Source organism: Miniopterus schreibersii (assembly GCF_964146895.1).
Source record: "Miniopterus schreibersii genome assembly, chromosome: 17".
Taxonomy (NCBI): Eukaryota; Metazoa; Chordata; class Mammalia; order Chiroptera; family Miniopteridae; genus Miniopterus; species Miniopterus schreibersii.
In genome coordinates this window covers 5,113,018-5,131,213 of record NC_138117.1, presented here as the reverse complement: position 1 = coordinate 5,131,213, position 18,196 = coordinate 5,113,018, and the positions used below count along the sequence as shown (strand labels likewise).

At 50.8% G+C, this 18,196-nt stretch overlaps 1 protein-coding gene across 2 annotated transcripts in view; it reads right to left on the bottom strand.

The window, feature by feature from the left end:
* MATN2 (matrilin 2) overlaps positions 1 to 17,862 on the bottom strand; it is a 77,610-nt gene extending 59,748 nt beyond the window's left edge. Inside the window, exons 1-2 of one of the 2 annotated variants that reach the window (XM_081116985.1) lie at positions 17,683 to 17,862; positions 10,543 to 10,707 (exon numbers count right to left, since the gene is read on the bottom strand). In XM_081116985.1, the coding sequence (XP_080973111.1) occupies positions 10,543 to 10,681 (139 nt within the window). In that variant the 5' untranslated portion in view covers positions 10,682 to 10,707; positions 17,683 to 17,862. The remainder of the gene's footprint in view (positions 1 to 10,542; positions 10,708 to 17,682) is intronic. The other variant, XM_081116984.1, reaches the window with a different exon arrangement.
* Positions 17,863 to 18,196: the final 334 nt, after the last annotated feature.

Below are 18,196 nucleotides of genomic sequence, written 5' to 3'. Positions count from 1 at the left end.
GCGGGACAGCCCGTGGCTCCTCGGAAAGTGTGACAGAGAATTACCGCGTGTCCCCGCAATTCCATCCCTAGCACTCATCCAAAAAGCGGAAAGCGGCGACTCAGGCGGTGTTCGTATAATGCCCATGGCAGCATTACAACGGCCGAAAGGTGAAAACAATCCAAGGGTCCAGCAACAGACAAGTGGATAAACAGCGTGGGGTGTGTGTGTGTGTGTGTGTGTGTGTGTGTGTAATTCAGCCATAAGAAAATGAATGGACCTTGAAAATATTAAGTGAAAAAGCCAGACACAAAAGAACAAATGTTATATCATTCCCCTTACATAAGGTATCTAGAATGGGCAAATCCGCAGAGACAGAGAGTAGAAAAGAGGCTGCTGGGGGCAGAGGAAGGGGAGGGAGTTATTTCTTAGTGCATGGAGTTTCTGTTTGGGAGAATGAGAGAGCTCTGGAAATAGTGATGATGATTGCACAACAGTGTGAATGTCTAACCACCGGGGTGCACACCTGAAGCTAATATAATATTGTATGTCAGCTGTAATTGAAAAATAAAAAATGATTAAAAAAAAAAAGAGCCCTAGCCGGTTTGGCTCAATGGTTAGAGCATCGGCCCACAGACTAAAGGATGTTGGGTTTGATTCCAACCAAGGACTCGTACCTCGGTTGCAGGCTTGATTCCCGGCCCGGCTGGCGCACCTGCGGGGGCAACCAATCGATGTGTCTCTCTCACATCAATGTCTCCCCCCCCCTCCACCCTCTTCTCATCCTCGGGTGAGATTAAAAAAACAAAATAAAATGAAATAAAGAGCTGACCATGGGAAGCAGCCTCTCGCAGCCTTTGCCAGGTCTGAGCCCTTTAGACGGGACCCCTCTGCAGCAGGCTCCGTGGTCCAACCTGACTTTAAGGCCTCGGGGCTCGCCTCCCAGGGCTTCTCACGGCCAAATGCCTGCTCTCCAAAGGCCCTGAGCCCGAGTCCTCGTCTGCTGGCCCGCATCTGGCCTCCGCCCCTTCCCCGCACCAGCTCAGCATCCTCTCTGACGGCTTCCTCCCTGGCTGGCTGTGGGCTAAGGGCAACTGCTCCCCCCTCCTCCCTTCCGGCCCCAGTGTCCTCTGAGCATCCGAAGTGCACACACCGCCCTCCTTTCATCCTTCCCTGCAAATCGGCCTCCTCTGGACAGACTGAGAGAAAGCTTTTCTGAGCCAGGGGGTCTGATCCTTGGCTTTTGAAAAATCTTACTTGGAACCGGTTTCCCATCCTGGCTGAGTCGCACTGGGCTCCCTCGGCAGCCTTCGGACGCTGGCGGCCCGACCTCCTGGGTCTGTCCAACCTGCTCTAAGGACTCAGAAGCACGTGACGGTGAGTTAACAGGAGCCACACTGCTGAAGGCTCTGCACGTGCCTCCCCAGGGCCTGTCAGTGACGGTCACGTCACCCTGCAACGGGAACGCAAAGTGACTCAGCGCGCGAAAGGCGGCTGCTTAGGAACAGGCCCCAGACGACGTACTGTCCTCCGCCATCCGGGAAGGCGAAAGGCGAAGCAACGGCCTGGAATGGCACTGCGCCCCTGAAGTTCGTATGTTTACGTCCTAACTCCCAGGACCTCAGAATGTGCCTGTATTAGAGAGGGAGGTAATTCAGATAAAATGAAGTCATGCGGGTGAGCCCCAACCTAACATGACTGGTGTCCTTCTGGGAAGAGGAAACGTGCATGGAGACAAGGCCCTGTGAGGACGGGGGGACGGCAGCCCTCTGCAAGCCAAGGAGAGACAAAACCAGCCCTGCCAACGCCTTGACCTTGGACTTCTAGCCTCCAGAACTATGAGAAAGTAAATTTCTGTTGTTTAAGCCACCAGCCCATGATTATGTTATGGCAGCCCTAGCAAACTAATCTACAACTCAAGTCTCTGTGATATTTTCTCTCAGGAGCAGATGAAATGTTTTGGGTTGATTACTCAAGGCAACTCTTTGAAGTAGCTTCCCTTGTATTTTCAGTATCTAATAGATTTAAATATTTAGACATGAATTTTTTAAAGGAAAGATTTTCTTTATAATCATTTCCAAAGAATACAAAGTACTATTTTAATACTTTCACTGGGGACTTAGAGAAAGAGTATAGAAAGCATTTTATCAAATTTGCAAGTGATTCTAATTTGCTAAGTTAAGGAGAAAAAAGAGATTAATCAAGAGTGATTAACCTAAATGAAGATGATAAAATTTAATACAAAAATGTAAAGTATTCCACTTAAGTTAAAAAAAAAAAATCTGCTATGTGACAGCTATTAAGCCATGCCTACTAACGGCTTAATGATTTGCCTTGACTACAAAAACCTAATGCAACTCCCCTGTAATCAATCTTTCGTTCTTTTCATTAACACTCCCAGAAGTAAAACCCGGGGACTCAACAGCCTATATGCTGCATCACTACGAAATTCTCAGTTTCTCCCTTGTTTACCAAAATGTTATTTCAAAGACTCCTAAGGTAGATTTTCCTTGGAAAGCAAATATTTAGCTTTTTTAAAACTAGAGGAGAAAGTCCTCATGTTCTGGTTCCTTTCCTAATTCTGCAGGCACCTCCCCAGAATCCTGGAATGTACGAGTTTGCCCATTAGAGATTTACTTAACCCTCTACACCCAAGGCTTGAATATCCCTGATGCCTGAGGAGGAAATTCGTTGGCGGCTATAAAGTTTCATATAGAAGAAAAACCTGTTTCCTTGAAAGCACAGGTGTTTGGTGCCGTATCGCCTCCTTTTTAAAATTGATTTTAGACAAGAAGGGAGAGAGAGAGAGTGGGGGAGGGAGACGTTGATTGGTTGCCTCTGTTGTCTTGTTTTTAACAAAAAGAAGAGATAAAGAAGAGTTCTAGAAAAGGGAATAAACAGTTTAATAGAAAACGGGAGAGAGAAGGAGAGAAAGAATCTGTTGGGGGGGGAAATTCATTGCTAGGAAAGCTTTTAACCTTGTGGCTTATTAGAAGTCAGATACTGTGCTTTTGGGGGCTCTTCGCATGTTAATCACAAGATAGGAATGAGGAATTCACTTCATAGTTTATTAAAAAAATGGACGATAACAGAGGCATTGGCTTATACATAAAACAGCATGTGCTTGAAGAGATGTATTTTATGGGGAACAGCACGCCCGGGCTGAGCAGCAGTCACGACACTCATCGGTTCCATGGTAAAGACACACAGCGGACACTCATTTCTCTGGATGTGCGTTGTTAGACCCTGTGTTGAGAGAGGCTGGCTCCCTGTACAGGCTTGAGGCCCATCTCTGTCAAATCCTCCTGGGTAGAAAAATGCTAGCGGTTTATTTGCAAAGCTTGGGAAGGGGCGGACCCAGGCTACAGTTAGTTTACACTCTCCAGCTGCAAGTTTCCCTGCAGATGTTACTCATCTTGCATTGTCTTTCTGGCTCGTGCCCCAGAGCATCTCTTCTTAAAATCTTTTCCTCCTCTCCACCCACATCCCATCGCCCAGTTTCTCTTCTGCAATGGTTCTCAAACTGAGGTCTCGGGAACTTTAACTTCACATGCCACAACCTAGACCTGCCCAATCAGACACTCTGGACGTACGGACCAGGAGTCCGTGTTCTGATAAGCCTTCCAGGAGCTTCTGATGCACAATGAAATTTCAGAACCACTGCTCAGCTGCCTGACGTTCGGCCCAATCCCTGCCTGATCATGCTGATTTATACCCAAACCCGGTCTAATCCCACTGCCCCACCCACCCCTGCCGAATCCTAATCTCCCACCCCCACTCCCCTGCTTGATTCACCTACTCCACCCCCTTCTGTCTCAAAACTTCCCCTCCTTGGCCTCCAGAGTATGGCTCCACCTTGGCTCTCCCACTGGAGAGAGTGAAAGAAAGCCAACCCATCAGAGGAGCCAGAGAAGGGGCTTCTAGAAGGCAGAGGAATCGTGGATTGTCGTCACATCCTAGGTAAGACCTGAGATCACTGACTCCAACCATCTCCCTTAAGAGATGAAGAAATGGAAAAGAAAGGAGACCTACACAGTCACTCGCTAATTAAGAGTCAAACCAAGACTGGAACCATACAACTGAATCTTCCGGATGAGTCATTCACTCAGTCCTTCCCACACACTGAGTTTTTGCTGTGGGCAGGACCAAAGCCGGGCCTTGAGGTCTGGTGACCCCAGGTATAACCCTCCCCTGCATCAGCATCTTTACCGACCAAGCACAGCAACTCCATTCTAGCCAGTCAGGACAGTGCCCTTTGGACCAAGCAAACTTCGAGGATCTGGAGTTCTCTGGCCAGAATGCACTTTTCCACCAAAGACTGAAGACTCTGTTCCCCCAGCTGGAGCTGAAACACCAAAAATGAGACACCAAAGACAGGCTCAGGAGCAGAGCTGTCTAGCCAAAGAAGGACCTGGCCCCAGGGCCGGCTCCTCCCAGGGCCACCTCCCAGCCGTGCCGTCCCACAGCTGCGCTGCCTCATGACTGAGCTGTCACACTGAGCTGTTCCACAGCTGTGCCGTCCTCACAGCCGTATCACAATTGAGCTGTTTGCACTGAATCAAGCTTCCTTCTTCACTGCACCCCAAACTGGGGATTCCTGTTGGTGTTGAATTGGTGCCAGTGCCCATCCGCTGACAGTCTGCAGAAGCTTGACAACTTGGCCAAATCACTTAACCTCTCTGAGCCTCAGCTTCCTAACCAGTAAATACGAGTCCCCTCCACAGGTGCACTGAGAAATGTAAAACACTTGGTCCCTGTCCCCCAGGGTATACAGTCTAGTGGTAAAAACGAGGTGAGGACAAAAATGACCAGACTAGGAATCCCTCTGGGGTACATGTCACTGTCATGCCTTGGAATACAAGGCCAACAGAGCTGACACTTCAGCAAGACCTACAGTGTGGGGGGCGGGTCCTGGGAGAGTCTTGCCTGGATGGAAGAGAAAGTGTCACCATGCTATCATCCAAAAGACCCTAACGTTTCTCAATACCTACACTATGTCCCGAGCTATGCTGGCTCACAGGAACTGAAAAGAATTCCCAGCTGCAGAATGAAGAGGGCCGAGCACAAAGACCAAGGGGCCAAGTGCAAAAACTAAGATGGCAACGAGGCATCGTGTGCAAGAAGGGCCGAGTGCCGCAGAAGACTAAGGACACAGGCCTGAAAGAATGTGCTCACTCCACCCACAGCCAACAGATGCAGAGGCTCCTTCCCCGTCGGGGGGAAGGTGCAGTTAGAGCGTGAGCTCACCTTTCTCCATGCCTTGCTCAAAGAATCGAGTTTCTGCTCCACTCTACCAAGCTCAGTCTTGTTCTATTATCTCGAATGGCACTGGGCAGAAGGACCTTGCTTTGGGTCCTGACCTGAAAGGGTTGGAAACAGAAGGAGGTGCAGCTGGCCTGGCGCTGGTTGATCATAGGCCTTGGCCAAGGGAAAATATTCCAGGTGGAAGGAAGAGGGCCCTGGGAAAGCTTAGGGAAGGAAGCAAAAGTTCTAACCACGACAAAGCTCTAACCCACCAGAGTATATCAGACTGGTGGCCGCAGTGGGTCATTTCTCCAGGAGCCAGAAGCTCTGATGGCTTCTAGCATCTGCTTTTCCTTCCTCGATTAGGGTGCCAACAAACATCAATGAGGGGTTGTTTGAGAAAATAAAAGTGCGTCTTCTAGCAGCCAATGGTTAAAAATGTTAATAATTCTCAACCTGGGCGGAAACCTCCATTGGCAACACAGAGCCGGACATTCTTACACTTAATTCCCCAGGCCAGCCAACTCCTCCAGTCACATCGCGAACCCAAGAGGTTTCACCTCCTTATATGAAACACATTGTGCCTTTACTCATATTTTGATGCCAGGCTTAATGAGAGATGTGAGCAAAAATGGAAATAAGTGTTGTCACGTACTGTGATTTCCAAGGAACAGAACCTAGGGCTGTAGACAGTGAGTTCTCGGATTGTCTTCATTAGCTTTATTTTTAAGTAGTAAATGAACCATCGTAAAGAAATTTCACTAAATTCTGTGGCTTCTGGGTTCACTGCCACCCCCAACGACTCTGGATTTTTCCTAGCAGTGTGTGGGGGCAGTTGGAGGGGGCTCCGCTTCCATCATCCCCTGGCCACACTAGGGGGCCAGCCGCCTTTTAAATCTCCGCCTCCCCCTTCTTGAATCCTATTGCCACAAAGTGCTCTCTTGCAGCACAAACACGAATTCTGCACGGGCAATATTGATCGGAAGGGGACTCCACTGTAGCAAAAGGACAAGGTTTCCAAGTTAGTGGAAATCAGATGAGCTAGGTTGGTAAATTCAGAAAAGCACACCCACGTCAGCAAGACCTCGTAAAAGACAGACGCAACAGGGAGAGCCGCCCGGTGCCGGCCAGGACGGTTTGGGTACATTCCCGCACAAGGCGGTTAAGGTCTCAAAGAGGCCAATATTCCCTGGCCGGTGGCTCAGCTGGTTGGAGTATCGATCGCCCTGTACATCAAAAGGCTGCGGGTTCGATTCCCAGTCAGGGCACATGCCTAGGTTGTGGGTTCGGTCCCCAGTCAGGACACATACAGGAGGCAGCCAGTCAATATTTCTCTCTCTCTCTTGCACCTCAAGCTTCCTCTCTCTCTAAAATCAATAAAAGAAACATATCCTTGGGTGACAATTAAAAAATATATATATATCCACACCGGTTGCCCTGGTGACAGGTCCACCCCCATAGGACAGTGATCTACCAAAGGGAAAAAATGTGCAAAAGCATAGCAAGCAGTGATCAGGGGGCAGGGGAGGAGCATGGCCTCCAGTTAGCGTCCCCTGCAGGGGGCTGGAGGAGTTTGGGAGGGCACCTGTGCCACTGATGAGGGAGGGGGAGTGGGTGCAGAGGGCGAGAATCTGAAGGCTTCCATGAGTTTGTGCTCTGGGTACAGAGCACCCTGCGCTCCAACCTGCCAGCATGGCTGCCCAGGAAGAACTTGGGCTGGAGAATGTGCTCGTTTGTTCCCTGGTGGCCTGGGAGTGCAGGTTCACGCTGGCCTTGGCCGGAGCCCAGGAAGGCCGAGGCTATCCAGAAGGCACGGTGGGCGGAAAGGCAGTAAGCGGTGATCAAGGCCGTTGCCTGCTCAAGTCCGCCAGAGGCTCCCACCCTTGCAGAATGAAGCCCAGACTCTGTGGGAACCCTGAGGTCCTATGTGATCTGGTTCCTGCCTCCTCTGGGCCTGTCTCCAGCTCAGACCACCCGCCTTGCAGACATGGCATCCTGACGGCATGACCAGGGCCCGCCTCCAGGCTCCATCCTCACTCTGCTCCTACCCCCCGGCCCCTCAGGGCTCCACATGGTCACAACCTTCACCGTTTCAAAGTGTGCTCTGGGGACCCCTAGGGGGCCCCAAGACCCTTTCAGAGGGTCTACGAGGTCAGAACTATTTTCATAATGGCACTGTTTGCCTTTTAGATTCTCATTCTCTAATGAGTGTGGAAGTACCAAAAGTTTAATGATGTTTTAGATTCTCCATTTCAAGTAACCTTTAAGAATCTACCACTTGCCAAATTTTAAAGTCTATCAAACAAGAATATCCACAATTCTATTTTAAACAATTAAAATGCTCCTCCTTCGTCTGACCACATATCTGTGGTCATATTTTCTTCATGTAGTCTAACCAAAACAGCATTTCATAACGAAATGAGTGGGTGAGAAATGAGAAGCCAGCTGTCTTTGATTAAGCCAGGCATTAAACAGACTCGTAAGAGTGCAGAACAGTGCTATTCTTCTCACCAATTTTTAAAATTTAGAAAATACTGATTTTTTTATACAAATACCTTATTTCAGTTATAGGTTATGTTGTGGGCTTATTCTTATTATTTCTAATTTAATTAATTAATATTTTTAAAGTTCTCTGTGTCTCTTTCTGATCCAATAAACCTTGATAGCTCTAACTCTAACCTACATAAACAAAAGCTCTTCCAGACCCTCAATAACTTTTTAGTACAAAAGAGTTCTGCAACCAAGAAGTCTGAGAACCACTCACTGCCTCATATGGAGCCTACAGCACACAGCGTGGACCGTCGCTGAGCTTGGCTCTGCTGCTGTGCACAGGTTCCACCAAATCAACGCTTTCTTTACATGGCTGTCTCCCCCGCTACAGTGTGCTTCCTGGTGGTGGTGCTCTTTAAGTTCCCGTGCCTGGCAGGGAGCAGAAAATTCCAGATAACAGGATGAAGTAAGAGACAAGCCCCTGTGGACGCACATCACAGGCTGCTGCTGAGCAGCCTGCAGTCGTTCACAGGAGGGGCAGATAAGGGCGTCCTATTTTCTTAATTAACTCAAGTTGTTACTGGAACTCTGGCCTGAATTGAGACATAAAATATAAGCTTTAAAAAAATCCGGTGCCTGGCTCAGCTCAGTGGTTGAGTGTCGACCTATGAACCAGGAGGTCACAGTTCAATTCCCAATCAGGGCACATGCCCGATCCCCAGTAGGGGGCGTGCAGGAGGCAGCCCATTAATGACTCACATCATTGATGTTTCTCTCTCTCTCTCCCTCTCCTTCCCTCTCCCTCCCTCTTTCTGAAATCAATAGGAACATTTCTTCTTTTTTTATATCCAAAAATTCAAACAAAAATTAACCTAAGAAACAATTCTGTTTCTACTCTGTTAAACTTTCAGAGACACCCTTGTAATGAAGTAACAGTGAAATGCATTAGGCCACTGGACATCATCAATACGGCCACCAAAAAAGTGCAGCATGGCTTGAGCAATGTTCGGAACATAGGAAACAAGAAAAGCAAACACCCACAAAACACAAGGTACGAATGAAAAGAAGGTCGTCCAAACTCAGAGCAAGGACTGCAATGAGCATGGCTCCTCCACCTCCGTTCCCTGTCCGAGACCAAAAGCAGACCGCTCCTGAGAATCCAGGCCCAGGCTGTGGGCTCTGCCTTCCAGGTTCATGATTCCCGCTCACTCAGCCACGCTCACAAGCCGAGCAGCCTCCCAGCATGCCCGGGAGCGGCCCTCTGCCACTCCCTGGGCGGGGAGATGCGCCACCTTCCATCCTAGTCTTTGTCCCTGAAACATTCTCCGCCAAAATAAGAAATAGGAGGCAATACTGGATGTGGGGTTCGCGCCTTTGGCAAAAGAGCTTCTAGCTCTGACCTGAGAAGACGGGGGCTGCCGCTTCAGGGCCTGAGCTTAGGGCCAAGGAGGGCAGAGAATGCTGCCCACTGGGGAAGGCGCTGGGGTGTGCGCATGTGTGACAGAAACATTGATTGACTGATTGATTGACCGACTGATTGATTTTGAGCCAAGAGAAAGAATATGCTTTTCTGGCGAAGTGTGTGGTGGCTCATTCCCAAAGCGGCCCGGTCAGAAACCCGACTGTGCGTTCCCTGCAGGTGACCTAGGAATCAGGCATTTCCAGTTCTCTCTATATACTTTATACATGTTTATCATCTTGAAATTTGTTTCTAAAAACCCTTTAATCAGCATACTGCACATTCCCCAGTCCTTTCCGCAGCTGCAGAAGCCTTATGTTTACATCAGTATGGAAACAGAGATGCTCAGGACACTAAAGTGTCATGGGGTCATCGTTTAGGTCAACATCAGTAGAGCCCAACCTCCTAGAACAGGGCTCTCTGGGCCCTTTGGTATCTGGTTGTAACTTTGGATGCTGAGGCCACCAGGCCACCGGGAATGGTAGTCGTGGTAAACCTACATTCATTGCATACCTACAATTTACACACTGTCTTACCTCAATTCTCCTCACAGAAATATTCCAAGGACAGCACTGACAGTGCATTTTATGGGTGAGAAGTGAACGTCAGAGAGATGACACCACCCCCGTGTACGCCTCTGGTAAGTACCAGAGCCGGGATGTGACCCAGGTCTACGCTAACCCCCAGCCTCTGCCACTGGCCAACCTTCTGTTAGCCCCACGTCCTAGGCTTACCAGAGCCCACACTGCAACCGGGACCACTTATTCATATCCCGCGCGCTTCCGTGACCTTTCATTTCTCCCAGAGAAAGAAAAACTCACCTGAAGAAAACATGTTCACTGGGTGGGCATCAAAGCCCCGGCTTCCTCCGTTCCCAACAGCACACTGTCCCCACCTCTCTGCGCCCACTCCTGCCTCCCACAGGCCCCCTGCTCGGGTCCCATGCCGCCCATCAGGGGAGCATTATCAACACAGGTTAGCGGGACAAAAACCACGAAAATCCTCATCACGCCCTTGTCCAGAGAAGTCCAGCAAGAGCCTCTGCAGATGGAAAATCTTGCCCTTGCGTCTCAGAGAAAGATCACGAGCTTCCGAGTAAATAGAAGACGTTGGAATAGAAGAGGTTTCCTATCATTATGAAAACCCACGTACAGCCACAGCCTCAAGCCAGGCTGCGCTCATGGCCCGCGAGATCCCCTCTCCCCCAGCCCACCCGGGGGGACCCAGGGACAGGGGGCTCCCGCAGCCGCATGAGCTCATTTTTAAAGGGCTCTTGATTTTGACTGATGAAGACAGAGGGGAGGCTGCTACTTGGGCACCTTCCCCACCCACTGTGGCCTGCCTCCGTGGGCGCTGCCCCCAGCACTCACCCAGGAGGGCCGTCTGGGGGTGGGTCCGCGCGTGTCTTCCTCTGGGGCCGGGCCTCCAGCGCGGCCGCTCCCTGGCCTCCGCGGGGAGGAGGGTCTGCCCGAGGATCAGCAGAAAGCAGCCCAGCAGCGCCTTTTCCATCTTCAAGGCGAGGAAGAGGGGCGAGGCTGTGACAAACACAAGAGAAGGGGGCAGGGTGAGATGCCGGGGCGCCCCGGAACTCTAGTTTCTGCAGACTGCTCCCCGTCTTCTCATGTTTCACACGTGCCCCTTGTACTTAAAATACCATTTGCGTGTGGTCCTTAAGAACTCAGGTAACCAACCCCCGCCGGCGCTCCTCGGGAGCTCTGAGCAGGGCACGCATAGTTGGAATTTTTCATTACTTTGGTCACTATGAGACTGAACAGAAAACTTCAGGGGGAAAATCTACCCTGAAGTTTCTCCTCAACTCAGTTTATGATCAATTATTCATAGTCACATTCTATATCTTGGATCTGAAAAAGGAAAAACCACATCTGAGGATTCCAAGTAACCATATTCCTTCAGTCTAATAATAGTGAATGGCACAAATTGATATATATACATCTCCCCAGGAGTTCATGGGTGGGTGGCATAAGGTAGCATCCCCTGGCCAGCCTCGCAGCCTCCCCCGCACATCTGCTAAGAGGGGGCACGGCGCAGTGGCGCAGGGCTTAGGCTCTGACACCAGACCGCTTGACCTCCGTCAATCTTGGCTCTGACACTTGCTAACCGTGTGTGACCTTGGGAGAGCTACTTGACCTTCTCAAGCCTTATGGGAATATGGGATAATATTAGTTACTTGAGGGAGTTAATACATGTAACTACGGCATTCAGAACAGTGCCTGGCACGCACGGGGAGGCAGGGACAGCCAGCCAAGCCAAGCAGCCGGGGGACGAGAGAAGCAGCTCTCGTGCACGTGAAGAATTCCAACCCTGAGCTGAGTTTCAGGTCCACGGGTGATGGGAGCTTCCACCAGAGCAGCACTGTCTTTACCAGGATACACCTGCCTTTACCCGTTTGCTGTATTGGTCCTGGACAGGAGCTGGTGTGAAGGCTTAGGAGGGAGGATTCGGAGCAGAGAAGTGACACGGTCACATCCAGGCTTTCCCACGATGGCCCATCTCAGGGCTCTACGTGGGCTGAGAAAGGTACGCGGCCACATGGTGAGTGGTGTCAAGACTATTTTGCTTGGGGGCAAATCCTTCCTGGAGAAGGCAATATTCTGGGACTGGGTTTAAATTTATTCTTCCATTACCTATGAATATAATGGGTGCCATGGCAATTTATTAATTGATATAAATTAGGTGGGGAGGAGGGAATATTTAAGGAGGAACGACTTTTAAGTAATATCATTTGCATGTAAAATCTTTACTAAATCCTAAATATCTTACTCTTAGCAATTTCACCCAACGGACTTCATTTCATCCTTACACCTGTCTTGCAGAAATCAGAATTATTATTTCTGCCTTTTTAGAGACGAGGAAACTGAGGCTCAGACAAATTTCATAACTCGACTAAGGTCACACAGCTAAAGTAAGTGACAAAGTAGGGATTCGAACCCAGGCCAAGCAGGCCAACTTGCCAACTCATTGATTAGCAGGAAACTCAATCATGTGCAGGGCACATCACCAGAAGTTGATTCATAAAAGACTATAACTGAGCCACTTTCCCAGGGCAGGAAGAGGGCTGGGCCGGGGCAGGGGCCATTTCCCAGGCTTAAAAAAAATACTCAATAATTAAGCGAACTGTTTGTTCAGCAAATTGCTTCCAGGAATTGAGCTGGAGATGGACTCAGGCCTGTGAGCCTTCAAAGTCCACAGTTTCTCACACTTGCTGCATGGAGGTAGCTCACTTTTCAGTCTGCATTAAAATTATATTAAAAATGGCAAATGTCAGTGCTCGCTTTGGCGGCACACAGGCTAAAATTGGAACGAAGCAGAGAGGGTTAGCATGGCCTCTGCACAAGGAGGACACGTGAATTCGCGGAGTGCTCCACATTTTTTAAAAAACTGGAAATGTTTATTCAGGGGTTACTATGTGCCAGGCACTGAGCCAAGTGCTTTAAATGCATTAAGTGATTTACTTCTTACAGTAACTCGGGGAAGCCGAGTAACCTGAACAAGGTTGTGTAGCCGGTAAAGGGGTGAAGCTCCAGAGCACACTGGCTTATCACAGGTAACTACCCCCCTTTTAAACAGATCAAACTGTTTACGAATTGGACCGGTCCCTTTTCATAGCTTTATCTGTGAGATTCCTTCTGAGAAAAAGAAGGAAACTTAGAAGATTTTTGACTCTTTCTCTGGTCTTTTATTATTTTTTAAATTTTTCAATTACAGTTTATGCGTTTAAGTCTTTCTTTAAAAAAAAAAAAAAAAGCTCTCTCTTCCCTTAAACCTACATTCAAGCTTCCTTGATACTTACCACATTTTATCTGACACTGTCAGTGTGTTACATCATTTATATGCTATTTATTACTTTAATGCTGTTCTCCTTCCTCCAAGCCGGGCAAAAACAGTGGTCCCCCTGGATCTGCAGTTTTGTTTTCTGCGGTTTTGGTTATCTGTAATCGACCACAGTCCAAATATATTCAATGGAAAATTCCAGAAATAAACAATTGATAAATTTTAAATGTCATGCCATTCTGAGTAGGGTGATGACATCACAGGCCTTCTGGGTCCATCCCGACCTGGCCCTGAATCATCCCTCTGTCCAGTGTCTCCACACTGTACACCCTCACCGCCCATTAGACACTCAGCAGCCCTCTTGGTTATCAGATCGCCTGTCAAGAGATCACACACTGCTTGTGTTCGAGTAACACTTACTTTACTTACTAACAAAGCAGAAAAGAAGTGATGCTGGTGGCCCGGCCAGCATGGCTCAGCAGTTGAGCGTCGACCTATGAGTCAGGAGGTCGCGGTTCGATTCCCGGTCAGGGCACATGCCCGGGTTGTGGGCTCGATCCCCAGCAGGGGATGTTTCTCTCTCTCTCTCTCTCCCTTCCTCTCTCTGAAATCAATAAAGATATATTTTAAAACAATAAAAAATATATAAATACTGAAAACTTCCCTTTTTCACAATGCACTGGCATAGTAAGTCACAGGCTGGAAGAAAATATTTGCAAAACATATATCTGATATATTATTTATATCCAGACTATATAAACTCTTATAACTCAATAAGAAAAAGAAAAACAACACGCTTGAAAATGTGAGAAAGATTTGAGCAGTCACATCACCAAAGAAGATATTCAGCTGACAAAATAAACATATGAAAAGATGTTCAACATTCTTGGTCATTAAAAAAATGCAAATTAAAATCGCAATGAGATTCCATTAGAATAGCTACAATCAGAAAGGTTGATATAACCAAGCATTGGCAGAGAACTGTGAAAAAACTGGAACCCCAATACATTGCTGGTAAGAATGCAAAGTGGTGCAGCCACTTTGGCAAACAATTTGGCAGTTTCTATAAAGTTAAACGTACCCTTGCTAAATGACAAAGCGCAGGGCAACAACTGCCCTGGTTTTAACAGCAAAGCTACCAGAACGGCCTAGGTTTTAACAGTTAAAGTCCTGCGCCCTTGCTTTTCCCTTCCTGCTGGCCGGAGTGAGGCCTCCTGGCTGGAGACCCAGCAGTCGCTGGGAACCACGAGGCACCACGGAAGGGAAGCCATGCTGCGTGGTGAAAGCAAGGAGGCCCAGGAGGGGGTCCCTGACCCCACTCTTGCTTTGGACTCACTGCCTTCAGACTTCTAGAACACAAAACAGAAATCAACTTCCTTCTTGAAGCCACTGTCACATTTTTCTGTAACTTGAAACTGACACAATCCTAATTAATAGACTCTAAGTCTCTCCTACTGAATCCATCTGGCAGTAGCACTGAATTCAATCTTCCCAACACATGCTTCTCACGCTCTACTCAGAAACTGTCAGTGACTTCCACATACCATTAGGATAAAAATCTAGATTCCTTAGTTTATCTGCCCAGGCCCCATAATCTGGCCCTGTGTTACACTGCTAACCTCAACAACTCTCCCCCACCCGCCCCACCAACACACCACACCACACGCACGCTCATTAACCCTCCATTTCAGCCCAGGAGCTCCATACAGTGTCCCTTACTCTTTGCTGGTTGGATTGAGTTATGACAACTGAGATCATGGGTAGGTGAATATGTTACCTTATGTGGCAAAAGGGGCTTTGCAGATGTGACTAAATTAAGGATCTTGAGATGGAGAAATTCTTGCCAACACCTTGATCTTAGCCCAGGGAGACCTATTTCAGACTTATGATCTCCAGAACTGCAAGGGAATCTGTGCAGTTCTTAAGCACTAAGTCTGTGGTAATCTGTTACAGCAGCCATAGGAAACTAATGCAATAACCTACAATAGCAATGGGCGTTCCGATGGGGAGTGAGCCACACTCTCCAATGCTAGATTAAGGTTCCTCTGACAATACGCTCAGAAGAACTTTCCAAAAACGCTAGCTGGTCCACATGCTCAGCCACTGACTTTACATGCAGATATTCTGGTAAAAATTTCCGTTTCAACCAACTCACTCTGAGCATTACTACATCCTGCACGCTAGTGGATTAAGTCATATTATCTCATTTAACCCTTACAACAATCCTGTGGCATGGATAGTATCGTGCCCATTTGATGGATGATATAACCGAGGCTCAGATAATAATGGGTATAGCTAATAGATATTCAGCACTTACTCTCAGCCAGGCACTAAGTATTTCATGTGTGTTAACTAATTTAATTCTTCCAATAACCCTATTCCTTATTTACAGATAAGAAAACTGAGGCACGGAGAGTTTAAGTAACTTTTTAAAATTCTTACACGTGGTGCTGGCAGGGCCGAGCCTGGAACCCAGGTCCTTCCGGAGCCGCGATCAACATGCTCCGGGTTGTACCCCCACCACCTCCCATCGATGTCATCATCACCACCTTTACGGACAACAGCCGAGGCCTCAGGAGTGGAGCCCAGCCCTGCCCTTCTCCCTGCGTCCCCTTCAGGGTCCTGCTGGGTAAGGCAGTGGTGGCTGTCCGCCGAGCCACATGGCAAGGTTCAAAAGTGACCTCATGGCTATTCCCTGGCGCTGTTTACTAGCAACAGCGATGACATGGTCCACTCTCGACTTGGCACCTGAGCCTCCTGAGTTACTCCCACATGCACATTAACCAGTGGAGCCCTCCTGAGCTTCCCAAGAACGGGGAGCCCCGGGGAAGGGCTCTCTCAACGGGGCATGTGCTACAGACCGAGTGCCGGGGAACGCGCTAGGACTCTCACCCACTTGACTGGGCTTAGACTCAGCTGCTCACCCTGGGGTCCTCTCATGTCCCCTCTCATGCCCACCCAGCCTCGCACCCAACACCTTGCAAACGCAGCATCTACACCCATCACGCCCTCCTGGCCCGCTTGTCCTGAGACCTGAGCCTGCGTCTACCCCTTTCTCCATCCGTGCCCCGGCCTCACCCCCATCTTCTCTTAGGCACCAGTCAGAGCTGTTTCTAAGCAAACAGTGGGATTTCTTTCTAGAACTTCCAGCAAATTTCTTATTCTTTCTCTGTCTTTCAAGGAGCAATTATCTATTTCCTTTTCTTGAAATCTTGGGGCTCATTTCAAGACCTCTTGCTGACAGAGATATAGGTTGCTTCAGGCAGGACAACCATCGGAGGGTATCTCAGAGGTGGACTCCGCGGTGGCACCTCCAGCGAGTGAGCTCAGGCCTCAGTGGCTCCAGGATGCCTGGGCGTGGACTCTAGAAGCAAAGAACCTTGTAGCCCTGATTTGTAGAAACGAGGCCCAGCAAACTAGGGGCCTGAGACTGGACTTTACCGGCATGAATAAAAATGTAAACAGATAGGGAAACAGAGGCGAAGTGCCACAGGTCTCCGCTTTCTCCACAGGGGACTGAGTCTAAGGACCAAGCTTCAGGGGCTGAGAGAAAACTCTCCAAACCATAAACCCATCCTGGTATATGAGTCTGTCGCTTTGAAAGCAGGCAGGGAGAACTGGGCAGGAGCGGACTCCTAAATGGAAAACTCCAGCTAAATACATGTGGACTGTCTGCCGCCTTCACCTGGCCATGGAGAGGCCATCGTTCTGAATTGGGAAGCAGGTGACTGCTCAAAGGGACTTCTTGCTTTTTCTGGAAAGACAGGTGATGGAACTCACCTAACCTTAGGATGTGCCCGGAACTGTTCTACGGATTTTAATAATCCTCACAGCCCTGTGGGTATTACCCCATTAAACAGATGAGGAAACTGAAGGTCAGAGTAGTTGGGTATCTCCAAAGTCACTCACCTAGGCAACCTGGGCAGGCCAACCTCAGAGTCCCTGCTCTTGACCACAGCCCCCTGCAGCTTCTTGGCTGCCCCACACCTGGAGGCGGACTGAAGGCACCTGGGGCAGATGCGTCCTGGCTCCCGGATTTGTGGCAGTTGGGAACAGGGCCAACAGGTGAGAGGACGTGTTCCTGAGGGGCCACCTTCCTGTGCTTCCAGTCCTGGAGACCTGGAGACCCGAACCAGGGAGCGTCTCCATTTTCCTGTTCTCTCCCCAAACTGTTCTCGGGGTTTCCAGCAGCTGCCATTAAATGCCCCCCCCCCCCCTTTCTCCGCAGTGTATGGAAGCTGGTGCTTAAGCTGCCACCGGGAACCAAAGAACAGAACCCAGACGCCCCGCGCACTCAGATGCCAGCCGGCCGGAGGCGCGCTCGGCATCCACCGGGCTCAACAAGTGCCCCTGCCCCGGCCCGCGGGCACGGGGCGGGCGCCCCGCGGCGGGACACAGCGCCCCAGGGGCCCCGCGCGGCGGCTGCTGTGCCGTGCGCCCCGCGCAGGGAGCGCGCCCGGCTCGCAGGCCCCGCGAGGGGTGCGGGCAGCCGGCCCCCCGCTCGCGCTCCGCCCGGAGGGGGTCTGGGCGATGGGCCCAGGGACGGGGGGACGCCTGGCGCGCGGGGCCGCAGGGCCCGGGGGTGCGGGGTGGGGGGCGCAGCGCCCCGGCTCTGCCTGTCCGTCCGCCTGTCTGTCCCTGAGTCGGTCGGTCCGTCTCTCTGCGCCCGGGGAGGGGTCCGCGGGCGACGAGACCCCGGGGGAGCGCGCGGAGCTCACCTGCGGGGGAAGCGAGGCAGGGACGCGGCCACCCGGGCGCCCCTCGTGGGCCTGCTCGCCGCGACCAGAGCCGCGGCCGTCCTCGGGGACCGCTCGTGGGAGCCGAGCGAGAAGCCCGCGCCGCCGCCGCCGCCGCCTCCGAGTCCCATCCCCGGCGCTCCCCTCGCCGCCGGCCGCCCCAGGCTCGGGGCCAGCGCGCGGGCGGGGCGGGCGGGGCGGGGCCGCGGCGGCGCAAGGGGGTGTCCTCTTCGGGGCTGGGGAGGCGCGGACAGGGAGCGGCCGCGAGCACGGCGCCGCCCCACCCACCCCGGAGCCGTGCGCCCTGGGCGCGCGCCCCGCCTGCCGCCGCGGGGCTCCGCTCGCGCCGGCCGCAAGCCCGGGCGGGGACCTGACTCCAGGGGTCCGGAGCCGCGGGCTCGGGGCTACGGGCAGCCGGGGCCGCTCGGCGGAGGGGCGTGGGAGGGAGGGGAGCGTCGCCGGGCAGAAGGGTGGCGCCGCGGGGGTCCTACGTCCT